The sequence below is a fragment of the Aptenodytes forsteri genome, unplaced genomic scaffold, assembly GCF_000699145.1.
Source record: "Aptenodytes forsteri isolate BGI_AS27 unplaced genomic scaffold, ASM69914v1 Scaffold257, whole genome shotgun sequence".
NCBI lineage: Eukaryota > Metazoa > Chordata > Aves > Sphenisciformes > Spheniscidae > Aptenodytes > Aptenodytes forsteri.
In genome coordinates this window covers 11,239,676-11,259,771 of record NW_008795194.1, presented here as the reverse complement: position 1 = coordinate 11,259,771, position 20,096 = coordinate 11,239,676, and the positions used below count along the sequence as shown (strand labels likewise).

General features: G+C 35.6%; 1 protein-coding gene across 1 annotated transcript in view; it reads right to left on the bottom strand.

Moving 5' to 3' along the window:
• Window positions 1–20,096, bottom strand: part of PTPRN2 (protein tyrosine phosphatase, receptor type N2) — a gene marked incomplete at its 3' end in the record, with an annotated part of 561,766 nt that overhangs the window by 315,093 nt on the left and 226,577 nt on the right. The window contains exon 10 of the mRNA XM_009278699.1: window positions 16,642–16,721. Coding sequence (XP_009276974.1) covers window positions 16,642–16,721 — 80 coding nt within the window. The remainder of the gene's footprint in view (window positions 1–16,641; window positions 16,722–20,096) is intronic.

Here is a 20,096-nt window from a genome sequence, read left to right as displayed (position 1 = left end):
AGGGTTAGGATAAAAGATGAACTAACCAAACATACTTATGAAAAGTTTGATTGGTTTATGACATGTCAAGTGCAGAGAAACTCTTTCATTTCTATACACAAAAATCCTGTCATAGGAATTAAGCTAACAATCAAAATAAATGTCATAACTAAATTTGGCAATCCTCATTCAGGATTCATCAGAAATCTAAAATATTAAAGTGAATTTTGTTCATATAATCTTCCTAAAAATCTTCCTAGAGAAAAGATAACTGTCAGCCCCATAGATATATGGCATTTTGAAAGTTTAAACATCCTTAGAAATAAAACATGGAAGGTATTTTAAGCAGGTATGATCTACCTCTGTGTGCTACCACTTTTATAGTTAGAGATTCTGTATGCCAATATTTTAGGTAATTTGGACAACTTTCAGAATTAAAAACAACTATTTCACCATAAGTCATAGACATTTTGATTTATCATGATAAATACGAGCCTCTAAAAAGTGATGCTGAAAGAGTCACTACAATAGCTTAGGCTCAACGGCACACCGGTGGAGACCTATGACCTCCATCTCACTTAGCGCAAGGGCAGAACCCGTCTGCGCATTTTGGAACACATTCAAGAACTCTTTAAGATACACGAATAGAAGGTGCGTTAAAAGTGCAGAATGCACAAAGTTATTACAAATATAAAAACAGTCAAGATCATACCATTTCAATGTGACTTTTTTGCATTTCTACCAGATACAATAACTGTTTCTGAATAAAATAGTGAAGAACAGAAATCTGATGGAATTCCTTGTATTTTCTTATGACTGAAGTTCAGACATGAAAAAAAGAATTTGGGAACTATACAAAGACAGACATAGTACATTTAAAATCTGTAAAAAGTGATGTTTTGCTGAAATTGGTTTCTATATGAATGGCCATATCTGGTTCCTTTAGCCATGTATTGTATCTCCAACAGCGTTCAAAAGGAAAAGACTATGGAAATCAGATATAACTAGTTTCTTTTCTTTTTTTTTAATATGTACATTGCCTTCCAGGTATTACCTCTTTAATGACACAGAGGCATTAAAGGAGTGCAGAGTATCTGTAAACATAAAAGGTATAAATGTACTATCTAACTTTAATATGTGTAAGTATCAACACAGACAACCTCTCCCACGTAATTGCCTGGATGAGGGTAGGGCTTCGCCAACAATAGCATTCACATCTCTGCAGGGATCTACCCCAAACTCAGTTTTACCTCTTGTGATACCAACCACTAACAGTGGTTTAATGAACATGTGCGAATTGCTTGTGTTTATACAGAAGAGGAACTAGGGGGATGAAGGATGCTCACCAGCAGTAACAGTACATTCTGTGAAAAACTGATAGCCATTACTAGATGTACACTAAGAACCAAATTGAACTTATCCCTAGGGGTATCAGAATTTGAACTTGAAAGTATGCATGTGGTAGTGAAAACACGTTGTGGACTGTCTGCTGTGTTACTAACCATTCTGTCTTGATAGCTTCCATTTACACTTTTTTCTTTTTCTTAGTGAAGAAATCTGGGATGTAAACATCTTTTGGAACGAGGAGTCTTAGATACTTACCGCCTTCTGTCTAAAGCAAAGATTTATTTAACTATATGGCAATACTCCACTAAGTTTGTTTAAAACTCTTAAGGGCAAGTTACAATTCATTTTGATACATATGCCTCTACACATAAATATATGGCAATTCTAACATCTATGATTGCTTGCAGTGTAACAGATATCAGTATATAACAGATATCAGTATAACAGTATAACAGAAAACACTGAATTAGAGTTCTTAAACTCTCTGGTACTCTTTACCAACAAGCAACACACCAAGAAACCAATATAACGTGAAAGATGGATGCACTTATTCACTCTGGCAGAGAGTCAGAGAAACTGAAGCAACATGTAGAAAAAAATGTGATAAATATGCAAACTCTGCCTCATCACCAGTTTAATAACAACAGAAGAGGATCAGCTTCCTCGTCCATACTGTCACTTCTGGAAACAGTTACCTATACCTCTGATATTCTCAGCTTTCCATGTCTCCCAGCTTTCAGTTCTTTTTTGTCCACTCTGCTGATTTCAGATGTTTGGTTATCCTGCTGCCAGTAGGAAAAAGAGCTATGGATAGAATATGAGAGGAAAAGGGACCAGAACGGAAAAGCAGAATCGCAGGATGACTGAGAAAACCATCGCAAACATTCAAATTCATCCATGTTTAAACCAGAAAACCAGAGAGGTGCATCAGATTCTTTACAGTTAAGTTAACGAAATATTAACTTACCATCAAATAATAATTGCTAACATATTTTTCTAAGGCTGATAGAAAGCAGAGTACTGGGAGGTGCCAAGTGAAAGATAGCTTACTTTTTTAAAATGTTACCTAACTTTGCAAACATTACGTTGTAACACAAAATAACAGGTTCTACAGCAGGTGGATTTATCAATTTGAAATGCATTAAAAATTAATGTTAAAATACTTTTAATTTAACATAAAATAATGTAATAACCCAGTAGAATACTGATTTCTTAAGTGGAAATAATTCCTGTTTGAAGATGCCAATCCATTTTAGAGCCAAGGGTAGTAACTACACCCAGTGTGGTTGATTTTAGCTGCACATTTCCCATTAATGTTAATGTGACTTTCACAGCTATATCACTGCACATGGGTAGAGAATATACCCTTGAGTTGTTAAATGGCAGTGAAAGAAGAGAATGAATATGTGGTGATTCCCCTGAAGAGGAAAAATGCCAAGGAAAGAAATGTCAGGAAGAATAATATAATACACACAATCCATTCAGAGAAGGAAGGATGGGGGTAAGAAAAAAAAGAAAGCACTTTCTGGTCTCTTTCCAAAATCAGTCGTGTTCTGGGTTCCCTGCAACAATATAACAATTGAAAAAGACTTAACAGCCTCCTATAAAAGCCCAGTCATGAAATCCAGAAGAAAAAAAGCATCTTTTTCTCAATTAAAGTCTATGTTTCAGATGGACCTGCTACTTCTTCAGACATAGATTTAAAGCTTTATCTCTTTTTTTTTTTTCTGTTTATCTATATGCTCTGCATTACATGTAAAGTCAAAAAGAATTAGAGGAATATTTTCATCGGTGCTGCACCCCTGTGGCTCTTTGTTGGTGACAGTTCAACAGTTTGTCTGGCAGAGCTGATCAAGGTTAAAAACGACTCAGCAAAAAAGTCGTCCTTTTTAACTGCTGCTACTATGGGGTTCCAGTCCAGCTCCAACTGCAACCACGGAAACACTGCCACTTTTTCTTATTAGGTTTAGGTCTAGGATTAGGCCATCAAATCCTGACCTGCATTTCCACGGTACATACCAGTCTGTCCAAAACTATTACTTTTTGAAGGTTTGCATTCTTTCTCCATGCACGGTAAGAATTTGATGGTCACCATATACCTATATTAGGTATTTCAGTTCAAGAAGCAAAGTCAGAGGGAATGAACAGTTAAATATGTGTGAAATCACTGCAGACTTGAGGTCCTAGCTTGGGTTTGGGAGCGTAGCTGAACACCTTGAGTTCCTCTGAAAAATTCCCTGTTTATCTCTTTCTGTCTTTTATACATATACACATGCGCACACTTTCTGTAGCACAAAGAATAGCACAATAAGGGAGAAAAGTAATTTTTAGTTTAGGCAGATAAAAACCGGAATACAATGCCATGAAGAGGCAAGCAATGTTACAAAACAAATGATACTTTTTATAAAACTCTTAATTGTTTTCATAATTGTTTTAATATATTTATTTGGGGGAGGGGGTTGCTTATTTTCTTGTATTTTGCTAAAGTACTTTATCAGTTTAAAATCCATTATAGGAATCCATTCATAGAGTATTGCTGGATGAAGTGATATTGGTAACTCCCACAAGAAAAATGGGAGGTTTTTGCATGCACTGAATTTTTGCAAATGAAATTTCCAGCAAAATTTTGCAGCATTATCAAGGAAAATAAATACATGTTTTCTTTCTCTTTTCTTTGATTTTCTTTTTATCATTAATATTTTTTCAATGTAAATTAAAAGCATTAGCATTATTCATCCTGCGTATGTGTACAGCCAAATACACACATATATAATATACACATATAATGTATATGCGTGTATATATAATACCGCACATACATATATGTGCATATAAATATATATTTCATTTGTACCACAATATCAGTTTTCCCATATTTCTCCAATTTCACATTGTATGCTTACTCCTAAGCATCCATTTAGCCAATTTTGTAAACTATGATAAATGAAATTACTCTGTATTATTAGTTCACTTATACTCAGCACAAAACTACAGTGAAAACTGGTTTCCACAACTTCTAATTACAAAACATTAGCTACCTGAGTCTTCTCCAGCTGGGCAGATTAGCATAGATCTTCTCTGCTGACAGCTTTGACCTTCACTCCAGCAAACACTTGTCAAAATGCCAAAAGTAATTACCTGGCTGTTTAGGATGGAGTAATGGGGTGTAGCTACCTACCTTTTCTTGTTACTGACCTAAAATGTCTATAAAACTTTGCCAAGAGGCACCCTCTGGATTTTGGCATACACATTTTTTTCTCATCTGTCTTTCTTTTTTTTAACAGACTATCAAATATTAGGTATATGATCTCCTGCCAGCCAATCCTATCACAATTCTGGGGGACAGGCTAAATAACCCACTAGATGGATCTTTCAACCAAAATGATTTTACGATTGCTGTCATCCTGATTTTGTTGCACTGATGCAACCAGGAAAAAAAATTTAAAAAAGCAGCAGAAGCAGCACAGGAACAAATGATAATAGTTATGCTACAGAAGACCATACTGTCTATCCTCTGAATTATCTTAAAAAAGCATTATGTTATAGCTTTTTTTTTATTTTAATAAAAAGCTTTTTCCTATTCATATTTCAGATTTACAATTAAGAAAACAGAGGCACGGAGTATTTACAGGTACTTCTTGAAAATCTATGGCTAGATTAAATCTAGCACGTCTTTTGACCTCAGCCAACATAAAGCCCTACAATCTCTCTTAATCTGGAATGTTCGCATTCATAGAAAATATTTTCCAAAGAGAACAAAGGGATTTAACATGTTTTCCTGAGGACTAGATAATGCTAGAAAGATTAAGTGTTTGCAGATTATTGCAACGGTCATTAATCTCTAAATCCTGCATACAATTTTTGTCAGACAATGGAAAACATCATCTCCAAATAAAAACAGGACCAAAGGTCTATAAATCTGACCATCTTTTCTTACATATCAGAACTGATATCTGGAGTTCAGGAAAGCTCAGGGAAAAAAAAAACCCTTTCTTTGACCATAGATAGTCCAGAAAACAAAATTCATAAACATCAAATCACTTGCCTTGTAGTCACAACATTCCCTAACAATTGTGCAGGCTATCGGGTAGCAGCAGCAGCTGCTGAAGTAGCCTTCAATCCATAGGAGAAAGACTGCTCAAAATGAAGGCAATGTTAAAATACAGGACTGAATACTGCTGACAAGTGTGCCCATGTGAGTACTGCCAACAAACTTCTCTTCAAAAACTCTCCCAAAGCCCTCAAATAATTCCTTGTCCCACTGTCAAGAGCTCATTATTTCCTGTCTCAGATACATTCCTCCACGAGCTATCAGCAGTAGAAGGTCATGCAAGTGGCTATTTTCAAGACGGATGATACACGAATCCTCTGGACCTCCTAAGCCTTTGTCAGCCAAAAACCCTCCACCTGCCCTTTCATCCCACATCATGTTTGTGCCTCCTTCCCAAGATGTCATCCCATAAATTGTGTTCTACTGAGAGAACAGATTGCTACCAGGTTCGGGTCAGCCGCCCCTACACACTGTTACCAAAACACCGTGCTTCTGGAGAAGCCTTTTCATGTTATTTCTTTTCTCCAGCAAAAAGAGATGACAGTCTGATTCTAAGACGATTCTGGCTGTAATTGATTTTGTGTTTTTTCTTGTGCTTTAAATAACAGCTATTTTTCATAGATCCCTGAAGTAGCACCACTCTCCCTCACAATTTTTTATTATTTGGCTGATATGAAAGCTATCACTTACAATCACAAGATTGCTAATCATCCAATTACATATATTAAAAATAGGATATTTAGTTACATCAGATAAAGAACATTTTCCTGTTTGTACCAACTAAAATAGAACATTATCCCCTGTTCCACATGGTGCCTAGTGTTTATTTGCATGCATAGTTTAAAATTGTTAGGTTTATCTCGTTGTTCCATATTTTGAAAAGTTATAATCAATCTGTCTAATGGGTGGAAAAAAATGTACTTGCTGTTCTTTTCCAGGTAAAGGTTAGATTACAATACTATCTGACCTAAATTAGGGTTTCTTTAATTCCCTTATTTATGCTTACCTAAAAAGGTACATACTCACCAAAAAATATTAGATCAGCTTACCTATTCTGCCTTTTATGTAACTGCCTTACCAGATTTCTTCTTACTGTAGCATTCCTAAATAATTTGGTTTAATATGCTTAGGATCTGCTGTGAACAGAGATAGTCTCTTAAGTCTACTGCACAAAAATATATAAAGCTTTACTAAAGGACTATAACATTTAAAGATGTCTGGAATTGTAAGTATTATGGTTGTATATGCCATATTGCATATATATTTGCATTTTCCTGGAAAATCTGTTGCTTATCATAAAAATGTTAAATAGCAGCAATTTTGATAAATAATATGATGAAATATGACATTAAGCAGGTTGTCTTAGGTTTGGGGATTTCTGCTTGCTTTGCTTTAAATTAGAATGAAATTTAGTTCTCAAATATTTTAGTATAGGGACTTTTTGATACTGTGTCCACAGTGGGACCTCACAGTACTGCTGCTATACAAAAAATAATACTGTTTTGTTCCAATCACACATTCTCAGTGCTATGGACTTCAGTGCAGCTGTTTGTTGGTTTACATCAGCTGAAAACAATCCTTTTAAAATGTACAGGTCAGTTTGAAACATCTATGAAAGGAAATATGTAGCAAGTTTAATATGGAAAAAGACTTTTCACTTCCACAGTCAAAAATGCATTGGAAGATTTCTTGGACTTGAAAGAAAACCACTTTGCACTTCAACTACATGACAGTTTCATCTTGTATAGCTGTAGGTGTGAACAAGCTGACTGCAGGAATTTGGCTGTTTAATAATATTACACATGGTAATATTTATCAAACTTGAAATCTTTATGTATTTACTCAATCTTAAATTAATGTTGAATTCTTAAAGAGCTTTGAATATGTTACCAAAGGACAATGTGAATGAAGGAGGCCTAAGTAGAAGAAATCAGGATTTTCACCAGAAGATTTTAAGAGATCTAGCAACAGAAAAAATATTTTTGAATATGTCACCAAGCAGGGACTACAGGAAGATCCTGAAAGCTTTCCACTGCACTAAAATCTACAATCCTGACTTCAACCAATCTCCCTGGATTTATTTGCAGTATTTATGTATGGCAGTCCTATCATCAACAATATCTATACATTTCTGTGGATATTAGTGATGGCTTTCTCTCACCTACCTTTAGTCACCTATGATAAGTGCCAGTTCATACAATATATCTTTTTTTCTTTGAATGTAGACAAATCTAGACAACTAGTTTTGAACAAATGCCTAACCTTTAGACAGCTGCAACCAGGTTAGATGAATTCTACCCTCACTATTACAATGCATTTAGTTATATTACCAGAGGGCTCTTTAAAAAAGTCAACTTTAAAATCACTATTAACCTTTAAACCATGACATAAATTACTTTAATAGAGGTTTTATTTTTACCTGTCTTCATAGGCCTGCCTATAGATTTCAGAAAAAGCAACTAACGGAAACATATGAGTAGCTGCAAATCAATCTTTGCAGCTATATATTTTTCTAAGAGTTAATTCTGGTCTTTCCGTTGACCCTTTGATAGAACCGTCTGGTTCAGGTATCAACTACTGTATTCTAAAATATTATTGTATATAATACACCAATGGTATGCTTATCTTTATTTTAGTTTAATACCATGCTGATGGTTTTCTATGAATGGGTGTTTAATAAGAGGCATCAGAATGTAATGACATGAACCATCATTGCTTTAATCAAAGAACATTGGCTACATAATGCTACTTAGCTCTTATTTTTCTCCCCAATTCTAGAAAACGATTAACTAGCATTAGAGTTCCCAATAGTTAAACTTGATTTAGGGGTTTATGCTGGAATAGATTACATCAGTTTATAAGGTGAACAGAAGGAAGTTCTGAAGTTTTCAGTTACAATAGGAAGTGGTTTTAAAGCAAAAAGATTTCTTTCTAAAATTAGATACCTCACAGTTATTCTTAGAGGAGAGAGGTGTATGTTAAAAAAAATCCATCCTTACTAATCACAGCGATGCATATCATAATTAGAAGGAAGTCACTGGAGAAGAGTCATAACCAAGGATGCTTGCTATTCTTCAGGATTGAGGCACATTTACCGAATGGTAGCACCCATCACAACTGCTAAAACTCATTCCATTTTTCAACAGAAGAACAAAGTAGGAAGGAAATGCCATCTCAAAAATTCATTAATCATTGTATCAGACATTTGGTAGTGCAGAAGACAGTTCAGATTCTGAATAATACTTCAAAAATATAATGACATCCTTTACTCAGCAATGGAAGGATTTGAGGAAAACACTTCAGATAGATTAGACGATACAGTAGGTGAAAGGGAATTGATCTACTACAGAGGGGTCAAGAGGTGAAAAAGGACAATGTGAACTAAGGAGGCTTGAGTAGAAGAAATCAGGATTTGCACCAAAAGACTTAAGAGCGCTAGCAACAGAAAAAGAGCTGTCAAACTTTTATGTTTCACATTATAGACCAAAGAATTGTAATCCTTCTTAAACCAGGGCAACAGCAAATGAAATCAGATAGACCTCGCAGCCTCCTGGCTACGTTGTTCAAAGTTTCTGACACAGAAGCTGTCAGTTCACTTCAAAGATGAACTTCAAATTATTCATAGACACACTCTTTGTTATCGTCTCAGAGAGAAAGGCATCTAATTGCATGGTCTACAAAAATCTAGATAGAGGGAAGGAATTCAGCTGTAGACTTTCATCTTGTTCTGTTCACTTCATCACAGCTGAATTACGAATCTGACTATGACTGGCCAATGAATATTTTCAAAACAACCATTATTGCTCACAGTTGTGGGGTAGAAAAAGGAAACCAAGACAGTATGCCAGCATGGACATGCTTGTGACTGAAGCAACAGAGTTAATCTTTCTGAGACTTCTCACAAGATGGGCAAAGCTTATGCCAAAAATCAACAAGACAACAAAGGCTGGTTATAGCCATTTAGAAAGAACAAGGACTTCTTAGAGAAGAGGAAGACTTTTTAACCAGAAATTGGAGTTTCCTGCTTCTGATGATATAGAACTCATCTCCTGCACTGATGGTCACCATGAAAAAGATGGATGTTGCCATTAACAAAATAATGCAATGGACGTTGCCAAGTTTCATTATGTCAGCAGCAGAAGCAGTACAAGGAATAATAATTCCTAGATTACACTTAGTTCAGTGAAATATATTATGCAAAGAACTTGTTAGAATTAAGCAACTATGGTCTAAAAAGCAACAAAGGCCAGACAGTGTTTGATCACAAGCTGAAATAACCAGAGAGAGAAAATCACAGTATTCTGAACTCACTACATTAAGTGGCATTTCCCAGGTTTCGCTCAAATTCCTCCATGAGACCATAATGCTCATAAGACATGAGTCAGTAACATCAATTATTCTAAATATGCTTTTAACTAAATACATGGATAGCTAAATAAAACTTTGCATAATCTTATTCTTGCAGTTGATGATTTATTCCTCATTGTTCTGTTGTTCCTTCTCCTAGTCTCCCTTTTCTACATTTATACATTCTTTACATATACACATTACACGTAGCCTTATTATATGAAGATAGAGGGTTATATTATATGATGGTAAATCTGAAGACAGTTCTCTCTCTTTTGTTCTCCTGAGAACCTCCTAGAAAACTTTTCTTGCTAATACTGGATAATAGTATAGAGTTACCATGTTTCTGTCAACAATGTTGGTATGGTCAATACTTATTGGCTAAAGAGCAGAGTGAGCCTCTGCAGCGTTCCTAGAAATGAACAGTCAATTTAAGTTGTGTACCAGATCCTCATCAATTGATTCTCTAATGCTGAGTAAATTATTTTCCTTCTGTGTCTCATTTTGCCAAATTTCAGACCATGAAATTAAGAGGTGTGGAAGCTTTATAGAGGTATTTCATAAATGTGATTTTTATTGTATGTATTTCTATTATGCGGTAAACTGGAAAGATAACCCCCTTTGACCAATAAAAAGAGGACTACATGTCATGTCTAAAATGAATACAAAAGAAAAATCATATATATCATCTGGAATATTTTAGACTTACATCTGATTTGCTAAAAGTTGAAATGTATATTTCAATTATACTGAAGGCTAATACAAACAATTGCTGCAAACAGCTAAACATTGCATCTAAGCGTTATAGCTTTAACCGATCATTTGTACTTTCATAGTTAGGTTTTTTAAATTATATTCATAATTTATTTGGATATTTGTAGCACTGAATTTATAAGGAAATCAAAATATGTTCATGTCAGAGTCTCAGCCCTTTTTAACAGGGCCCAGATTGGATGTCTGACAAAACTGTGATTCTGCCGAACATGCTTAAGAAATGGGAGCAATAGACAGGTTTCTGCAGTGACTCCTTACCAGTATTTCCAAAGTTGAAGAAGAACCTGGAATCATTTTTTCTAATGCAGGTGGGGTGCTTCACTGTCTGACATGGCTTTGAAATTTAAATTTCTTAGTCATTCTTCAGAAAATTCTGTATTTCAAGCCTGCTAATTATCAAAGGTCATTAAAGGTTTGTAGGGTGTGATGGGATCTAAAAGCCTCTGAAATTAGACCACTGATTTAGACACTTAAGCCTACATATTTAGAAGAGTAAGTTCTGACACCTATAAAAGGTTGCTCAGACCTACCTAGCAAAAGAAACGTATCGGAGGCTGAATAAGGCGTAAATACCTTCTTCACCAACTGAATCCAGGATCGCTAATATGACTGGCCATTTAGTCATCCTAATTAGGATTAAAACTATGACATCTTGGACCACTCCAAACCAATAAGACACCATCAGCTTAAATCACTAGACAGGGTAAGTTAACTCTAAGGGTTTTGAAGTATCCTTTTCATCTCATAGGACTGTTTAGTGCTAAAAGCTAAGGATCATGTTTTGTCTGTTTAGAGCTGCCAATTTTAGCAAAAATATTGTTTCAATGTCAAAAAGTTCTGTTGCAATATTTGTTGCCATGGATATTTCATCACAGCTGGGAGATGACCGAAATTTGTAGGTGTCAAATCTCAAAATCTGTAAGTTTACAAGTTTAACCATTTGCAGTTGTTTAAAACTGCTAAAGAATTCTATGTGCATTTTTTTATCTATTCCAATACTTTTGAGGCAGTAACTTTATTCAAATGAGCTTGTTATACAGTTAAATTTTAATGATAATATAGTATTTTTGCATTTGTGGGTTTTTTCAGTGGAATTAATTTTGCAATGCATTTTTTGCAGAATTAGAAAGCTGGCAGAGAAATAATTTTTAGACAAGAAGGTTATACGATTCAACACCCTACTGTCTAAGTTATGATTAATGGTCCCTATCAAACCATGCACATTGTGAAAATGTAGGTTTCACCAGCAGGGCAACAGAAAAGTAAAAAAAACCCAACAACCAAAAACCAAAACCAAAACCAAACCAAATCAATAGCTTAGTTAAAAGTTAGATGAACTGAAAAAAAATTGAAAATTGTTCTTGATATTCTAATATATCTTCAAAATTCATATTTTAAAAAATGAAATCAGGATTTCTGACTTGCCATAATGGTGTATATCACAATATATCTTAGACATAAGAACCCGCACACAAGATCTATTAATTCTCTAGTATCTGGTTATGCATTGCCTTTTGCTGTGCTACCTGTCCCCTATCACTAATACGCCTACATTATGCATACATCTCTTTGCTCTTCTGTCCCCATTTTTTACAACACCTAAAGTGTTGCATTTTAATACAATACCAAAAATACATAAGCATGATTCTAACCAGTGAAAGGCTGAAGCTACACATAAGCAAATGCTCTTGTTTCATTTCAGCAACGCTGAGTGTCTGTGCACAAGACTCCTCTCCTACATCTTTTTCATGTGCACGGTATACATGTGATCATTACAGCCATCTGATGCTAAAATTCTATGTTTGGGAATATCATAAGGTTCCTCTTTTCTAATTATCACTGCTACTTTACATGTCTTTGTATGAATGGTGGGATTCTGGAGTATCTATAAAGCTGTATGAAATAAAACTCATTGCTCATTACTCTACTGACTATATTGCAATTTTATATAAATAGAGTTATCTTACTGATAATTGTTCTCCGCTAGATTTCTCCTAACCCTTAAACTGAAGAGAAATGAAATCCACATTCATTTGTCTAAATGATGTCATGTGCCAAGTGTAATTACTTCTAGAGCAGGTCATCTATGTCTAGAGAAAGTTTATTTCTTCAAAATGTTGAGGTGAAATTACACTGCACCATTGAGCCTGGCTTATTAAACAGAAATAGGCCAGAGGACAGCTACTTGATGCAAGATACGTTCTATATTATGAACGTCAAAGTATGCAACGCTGGCAAAACGTTGGCTGTCCTGCTCTGTAGTCAAAAAGCAAATAAAGGTATTGTTAATGTGAGAAGGCAAGCTATACACAATTTTAAATTACTTTGTTGTCAGCTTTCCCATATAATTATTAGCCCTAGAAACTGCAAAAAAAGTAATCAAAACATTTACATAGAATTGGAACTGTGGATTACTAGAAAACAAGCTTTATCAGCAAGAACGTGGCTGAAGGATTTTAGAGAACTTTATCTCTCCTCAAGCTGGGTCTCATGCACACCAAGAAGAATGGATCTCAAACTCCAAGAAAACATAGGAAAGAATTTTTATTATCATACTTCCATATCTCTATTTTTTAGTAGATATTCAAGTCAATCATCTGTTTGCATAGCTGCTAAAGAGTCCCATGCCTTCTCTAACCTGCACATTTGTCAAACTCCCCAGGGGAGGGTGGAAAACTTTAAATATAGTTCCCTACATTTAAACCTAAATAATGCAAGGAAAGTTTATCCATTTTGGTCACAAAAATATATGCAACATGAATAATAAAATCAAACTGCTGCACAGAAACTGTTCCTGTGGATCTCAGTGAGATGTGCATGTACATAACAGCTGCAGAAATAGATTCCTTTTGCAAATCTGGATAATTTACATTCCCATAATTACTATGGCATCCCATTACCTCAGTTTGTAAATTCTTTTCATTTCTAAGGATGTGATGGACAGTGAAATTCTTCTGTCAGTTTGGTCTATTCATTTCCTTTAAACAAGATCTGCTTTCAGAGTTCCTGGATGGATGTCAAGTTACGTAACAGCAGTACACCATGGAGTAACCCATTTACCTGTGTCTGCCCTTGAAGTATGCATAGATTTATTCTGCTTTGGTTTCCTTTGGCAAATTAAGTTTATGGAATGCTTTTCTTCAAGACACTGTTGACTTTTAAAATTTATAATTACAACTAAAGACTGAAAAAACTTCTTATGTAAGTATATACTGCTGTTGATCTTTTAACTGATTTATTTTTGGTTTTAGAGATCTGCAAGTAAGAAGTTTGCTTAAAATAAATGAACTGATTAGCAAGTACATTGACAAGCTACTGCAACCTTATTTACTGGTTAGAAAAGAAAACTGCGATACTTTTTTAATTTAAAATGTTTGACGGCTGGATAGAATTGTGAGAGGTTTTTTTGTAAAAGGCAAACACAAGGTTTAGTTATAACAATACTATGGCCATGGTGACATACCGAGAGGAGCTGATGTAAGACTCCCACAAACCTCTTTCTACAGCCATGAAAACCTTAAAATTTTAATGTACTAAAAAAATGGAAGTTATGAAATGCCTGGGATATGATTATGTACAGTATATAAAATTACAATATAAAAGATTCATTTAAGCTGGTGAATCTGTAGAACTTCCTCTGGGGTCACTTTTTTTGTCCCCAGAACCTCCCTACTTTGTCAGCAATATTTAAGTTAAAGAAGTTGAAAACAACTAATTTGATCCCAGTGGTAAGAAAAAACCCTTATGTTACTGCTTAGTTTTGCTGAAATAAACTAGTCACAGCATTTATACATTTCAGAGTAACTTGCTAGGAACAGGCCAAGGCACATCAGGAACCTCCTGAACTAGACAAGGTTTCTATGGACTTGCTGAATTTCAGCGCATGTCTATTCCATGAACTTGTAAACGTTTGAACACATGTAAGCTTCATTATTCACAACAGGCGTAGCTACAAACTGCATTCTGATTTATTTTGAACCTGCCTTCTGCCAGTTTCATCTGTTCTTGCATTGTTAGAGCCACTGCACAATCCCATCCACATTTGCTGTGCCACTCTGGACTTGACAGACCTTTCTCATACCATACTCATCTTTTTTTCCAAAATAAAAATTCCTGCCTTATTTCACCATTTGTTATATGGAATATATTCCATACCTACAGTCATGCCTTCTGCCTTTCTCTGAATCTTTCCATTTCAACCAGAGTTTCCAACTTCTCTGAGGTATAAGAAGCAGAACTGTATGGCATATTTAAATACAGGCAAGGGATAGATTTATGCGAGAACAAATGATGTTGTTCTGTTTTCTATTCCTTTCCAAATAATTCTTAAAAACACTTTCCTTGTTCAACTCATAATATAGACTGAAAAGTTATTTTCATTAAATTACCTATTACCACACTAAGTTCTTACTCCAGACCAGTAATGGTCCATTTACACCTAGAACTTCATAGGTAAAGCTATTTTTTTTTCTCCATATACTTTTTTTTACACTAATTTACAATGAATTTTGTCTGCCATTTTGGGTCTGGGCACTCAGTCTGGTAAGGTTTTTATACATTTCTAAGACCAACTTTCACCTTTAATACTGTGAATAATTTAGTACTATTAACAGGCTTTCTCATCACACTGCTCACCCTCTTTTCCAGCTCATTTGTAAGTATGTTGAATGCCACAGTCCCAGCAGAGATCCTTGCACTTTTCTGCTATCTTTAGCCTTTGAGAAAACTAATAATTTATTCCTAATCTCTGTTTCTTGCCTCTTAACTAATTACTGATCCACCATTTTTGTGTTCCATATTCCACATTCTAAGAAACAATTAGTTTCCTTAAAAACTTCTAGTGAAAGACCTTGTCAAAAGTCTTTGGCAACCCAGGCACGCTCTACCAGCTGCATCATGTCTGTTGATCCCTTCAGAGAGATTCAACAGGTTTACAAGGCAGGGCATTGCTATAAAACCATATTAATTTTTCCAAGGTAAATCATACACATTCAAGTGTCCCATAATTCAATAATTACTTTATTGTAATTTCCTAATTTTGACAGTACACATCTATGGCTTTTTGATATGATAAACCCTTTTAAGAAAAATGGTATCCCATTTGCTACTCTCTAATCACCAGTTAACAAGAAAGCTTAAAGTGAAAGGCTTCACACAACTGATAATGCTTAACCTTTCTTGTTCTTAAGCTCCTTAAAACTCAGAGTGGATACAAGATGGTGCTGGTGACTGCTAAATGTTCATTTGACTGTTTTTCATAATCTCTTTTACAGACACTTACAATCCTCCAGTGGGTCCTGCATTGGAGGAATCCTCCACATTCCAACAAGAAAAGTTCTGGCATGGGAACTACCCCAGTTCCTTCTACAGCTAAATACATCCATGGTGAAGCAAAAGAAGTTAATGGACAGTTTTGGGGTCCCAGTGTTTGTCTGAATAAAATTTTGTTTCTATTTTCAAGCAAAATTGCAACTTGCTCATTCATAATCTTTAAACCCTGTCAATTGGGTAATTTGGAAGCAAACCAGTTATCAATTCAGTTACTTTGCAGAAATGATTTCTTGCAGTCAACAACTCCATAATATAGTTAGTAGCCAAGTTGACAAAAAGCCAACGGGAGTCCTTGGAACAGTGGTACTTATTGAGAAGCAGCTTAGCTCCAGAAATACAATGTTTATTCCCAAGATTAACTTGTCATTGAAATTGCCTAAACAGCACACCAACAAAGGTATATTTCTACCATCTTTTGATCCAGAAATTAAGGCTAACATGTAATAACCTTTTTGTTCCCTGAAAAAAAGTATCGGAAAAGCGAAGGTATTACATCCTCATTTACAAATAACCAATCTGTTTTTATGAGTTCATGACAACACCGAAGAGTTTTTCACCATGCTAGGCCTTGACTACAAGTCTCTATTTAATCCATTTCCTCAACAAGCAAGGAAGTCTGAGGCAGTTCTAATCGACTCAGAGATGTTACACTTCAGTTTCCCATATGTGCCACTCACCTCTCGACTGTCTCCCTCTTTAAATGTCAATCTTCCTGGGAGAATGGGATGTCTTTGTGCTGGTTGTAGTGCTACTGCCCGCTAAACAGATGCTTGGGAGGTCACAGGTTGGGAATGGAGGACAAAGACTCTTACCTGCTGCTTTGGCAACATCTGCAGTTGAAATGTTTTGGAGGTTTGAGTGCACTCTGAAGGTCACAGCGGGTCCCAGCACACTGGAAGAGATTATTAAAAAATGTAAGATTCATAATCAAGAGATTTGGCATAATATTGCTTATCAAAATAGATTTTTAAGGAGAAACTATTAAGACACCATTTAGCCCTCTTCCTTTTGCTTCATTAGCTACATTTGCATACATTTTTATACCTCTTGTGGTTTCTTGTGTGTATCTTGTGCCTGTCTGAAAGATTTTCAACGACATTAGCTAAACTTCAGAACACTCCTGTAAATACTATTCCTATTATGAAAATGGCAAAATGGAGGCACTGAAATTGTTATTCTCCCAAGTACAGCATAAACCATCACTGGAAATCAGCATCCAAAGAAGATTACATGTAGTTTCAAATTTTATATGCCTAACATCAATACAAGCTTAGTCCTGTTGTCACGACTGTAAGTCAGAGGGACAATAAAGAAACTCAGAATATTTATCTTGATCATATTCTGCAAGAACATGTGTGGGGAAAAGATTTTGGACGTATCTGATCCAATGGCTGATTTTGACCAGAAAGATACCACAAAGTATTTATCTTTTAACACCAGAGGTAATCACCTCTTTGAATAACTTATGAAGGAAAATGATTGACCGTATGGTGACCTTTTTGGGTGTAGTCTGATGGTCCTTTATGGCATTAAAATCTATGAGGCATTTACAGAGGAAGGTACTGATTAGCCAGATGAAGAACGGCAGAGTAAAGTATTCAGGGTTTAACAAAACTTGTTCATTGAGCATTTTTAAAGAAAAATAAATCCGTATATGTAATGCTGCATTCATTCTCCACCCATCCCAATAATATCCAACTTACATGCACATCTGATAAAAGGAATAAAGAAATTTCCATTCTGATATCCTTAAAATTCTACTAAAGTACATATATATGAAAAATATAAGAAGAATACACACACACAAATACAGAAAATGTATTTTTGAAGAAAATTTCTAGGTAACATGAGACCGTAGAAACTATAATGTAATAATTTACAGAGGAAAAGAGCGCAAGGGCTCAACAAAGGCGAAAATTGGCACTATTATAAAAGTTAACTTACATACTAAGTAGTATGTGAGTTCTTAAGCTTTTATTATTCATACAACCAGTGAGAAGAATTACATTTATACTATGAATAACAACCCTGCTTAAATGGTGAAGTACATTGGCTGGAACCATACGTGTATCATGCTTTGACCTCCTATAGCTGTGGCTTAGGAGAGAATGAAATCTGAAAAATTGCTGCATAAAAGAAATAACTCGAAAAATATTTTTGTTGCAGGGCTTGAGATGAAGTATTAAATTATTCTTTTACTAACATGTTAATATTTTGCATTCATACAGCGGAGAGCACTTAATGAAGTGTGCTTAATTGCATCACATATATCCTAGACAGAAATACCTTTAAAATTTTTCCATTTCAGGAAGAAAAAAAAATATTATTAACCGTAAAACTTTGCTTCGAGGTCACAAAGGGAATCAGAGTAAGACTAAGAAGCATCCTTTCAATCTTTTACTAGCAAAGCATGCAGTGCACGCATTTTATTCTGGAGTTAATAGGAACTGTCATTAATCAATCATTTTTCTCTAAATACTCTTCGGGGGGGCGAGGAGAAAAAGAAAACAGAGAAATTCTATTGCTACAGGACACTCCAGATGCCAGGTCATTAATGTACAAGAAAAGTATTTTAATAATGTTAGGTAATTATAAAGCATTTATCAACATCATTTAAATAATATTTTAGTTTATAATACTCAACAATTGCAAAGTAGATTTTATTTGAGACAACTGCTTTACAAAAATTCAGGCCATTCCCCAATTCTGTCACTAACACTGAGATAATCAACCGTAAAAGGCACCTGGGAGTTTCATGACACCATACACTGACTATAACTAATCTTGCACTGTCCTTCTTTCTGCATTGCCAGCCTAAGAGAAATGATGATTCCTCTCTGGCTGCTCAGACGTTTACAGTGTAATTAACAGTCTGCTTTAAATAAAAGCAGGCACCAACCCAGCATATAGCTGTCCCATGACAAAGATAGGGTGGAAAAAAAACCACTTTAGATATTGCCCCGAAATCTACACTGCATAGTCCGTTACAGCTGAGAACCAGGAACCAATGCAAACTTTCAAGCACAGTGTAGTTACACTTCGGCTTTATCAGCAAAGACATAAAAAGTTCCCTTTCCCGCTTCCCTTGCCTGAATCTTTTACTTCTGCCTCTGGCCCAGAGCTCACTCCTTGCTCCGTTGTCCTCCTGCCACCCTCACTGCAGCTATGCATGCCTCATGGCATCGTTAAAATCATATAGATTAAAACTGGATCATTTCAGTGATCCAGCCCAGGCAGTGAGAGGCAGCAATTTCAGAGGAGTGAAGCCTGGCAGGGACCATCGCACTATTCTCTAGTGACTCCACCTGGATAATCCAGGAACACGACAGGATCCGAGTCGTGCCCATGTATGCATTGCCACAAGCACTGTCATTTCTCCTCGCCGCTGATGGGAAAATGTAGCTAAATAAAGAGGAAAAAACATCGTGGGAGAAAAATTCCTTATGCAAGTGGGATGGTATTGGGTTAATACTATTCTTTTGCAGGAAAGAAGAAATCTCAGAATCATTTAAAATACCCACTCATATATAGCTATATGGGATATTGTTTTTCTGTACTGTAGCAATTGAATGCTTGAATGTAAGGAATCACCTGAGCACCACATAAACACAGCTTCACTAGGAATATTTACAAAATACAGAAAATAAAGCAGCTCTTGTCACAACTTTTTACACATTGGTATTCTGCTATTTATTTAAAAGCAAACAAAAGACCTTGAGATTACTTGGTCAAAATTGCATTTCTGCCCGATGTTTTGGGAACTGACAGCTTCAGGAGCTCATAAAATGAGATTTTTCTCATGGGGGGCTTCTGGCAAAAGCACTCGATAAATAAATATTTCAATAACAATAGATGCCCTTTGGGGAATTCCTCGCTGTTCATTATGTGTTGGACGAGAACATTTAAACAAAACCGGTAATTACTTGACTGCAAAATATTTTTTAAAAGTCTTTTTAACAAGAAGGCAACCAGCCTGAGAAAAGGTTCTAAGATGTATAAAACGCACCCCTGATACTTCCTAACCAGGAACTTTAAATTAGATAGATGAGACTGCTTTTTCGTGCGGCTGTCAAACCCTCTGAAGCCTAGCTAATATTAATGGCAATTGTCTTTACATCGCTCTAAATACGGAGGCTCACTGAAGCGCACACGATTGTTTATGACCTGATGAATTGCAGACAAACCATTCCCACAGATCAGGGAGGGTGCTGCCGGTTAGCAGAGGCATCCCTCCTGGCTGGCTGGTTACATCATGCCAGCAGCACTC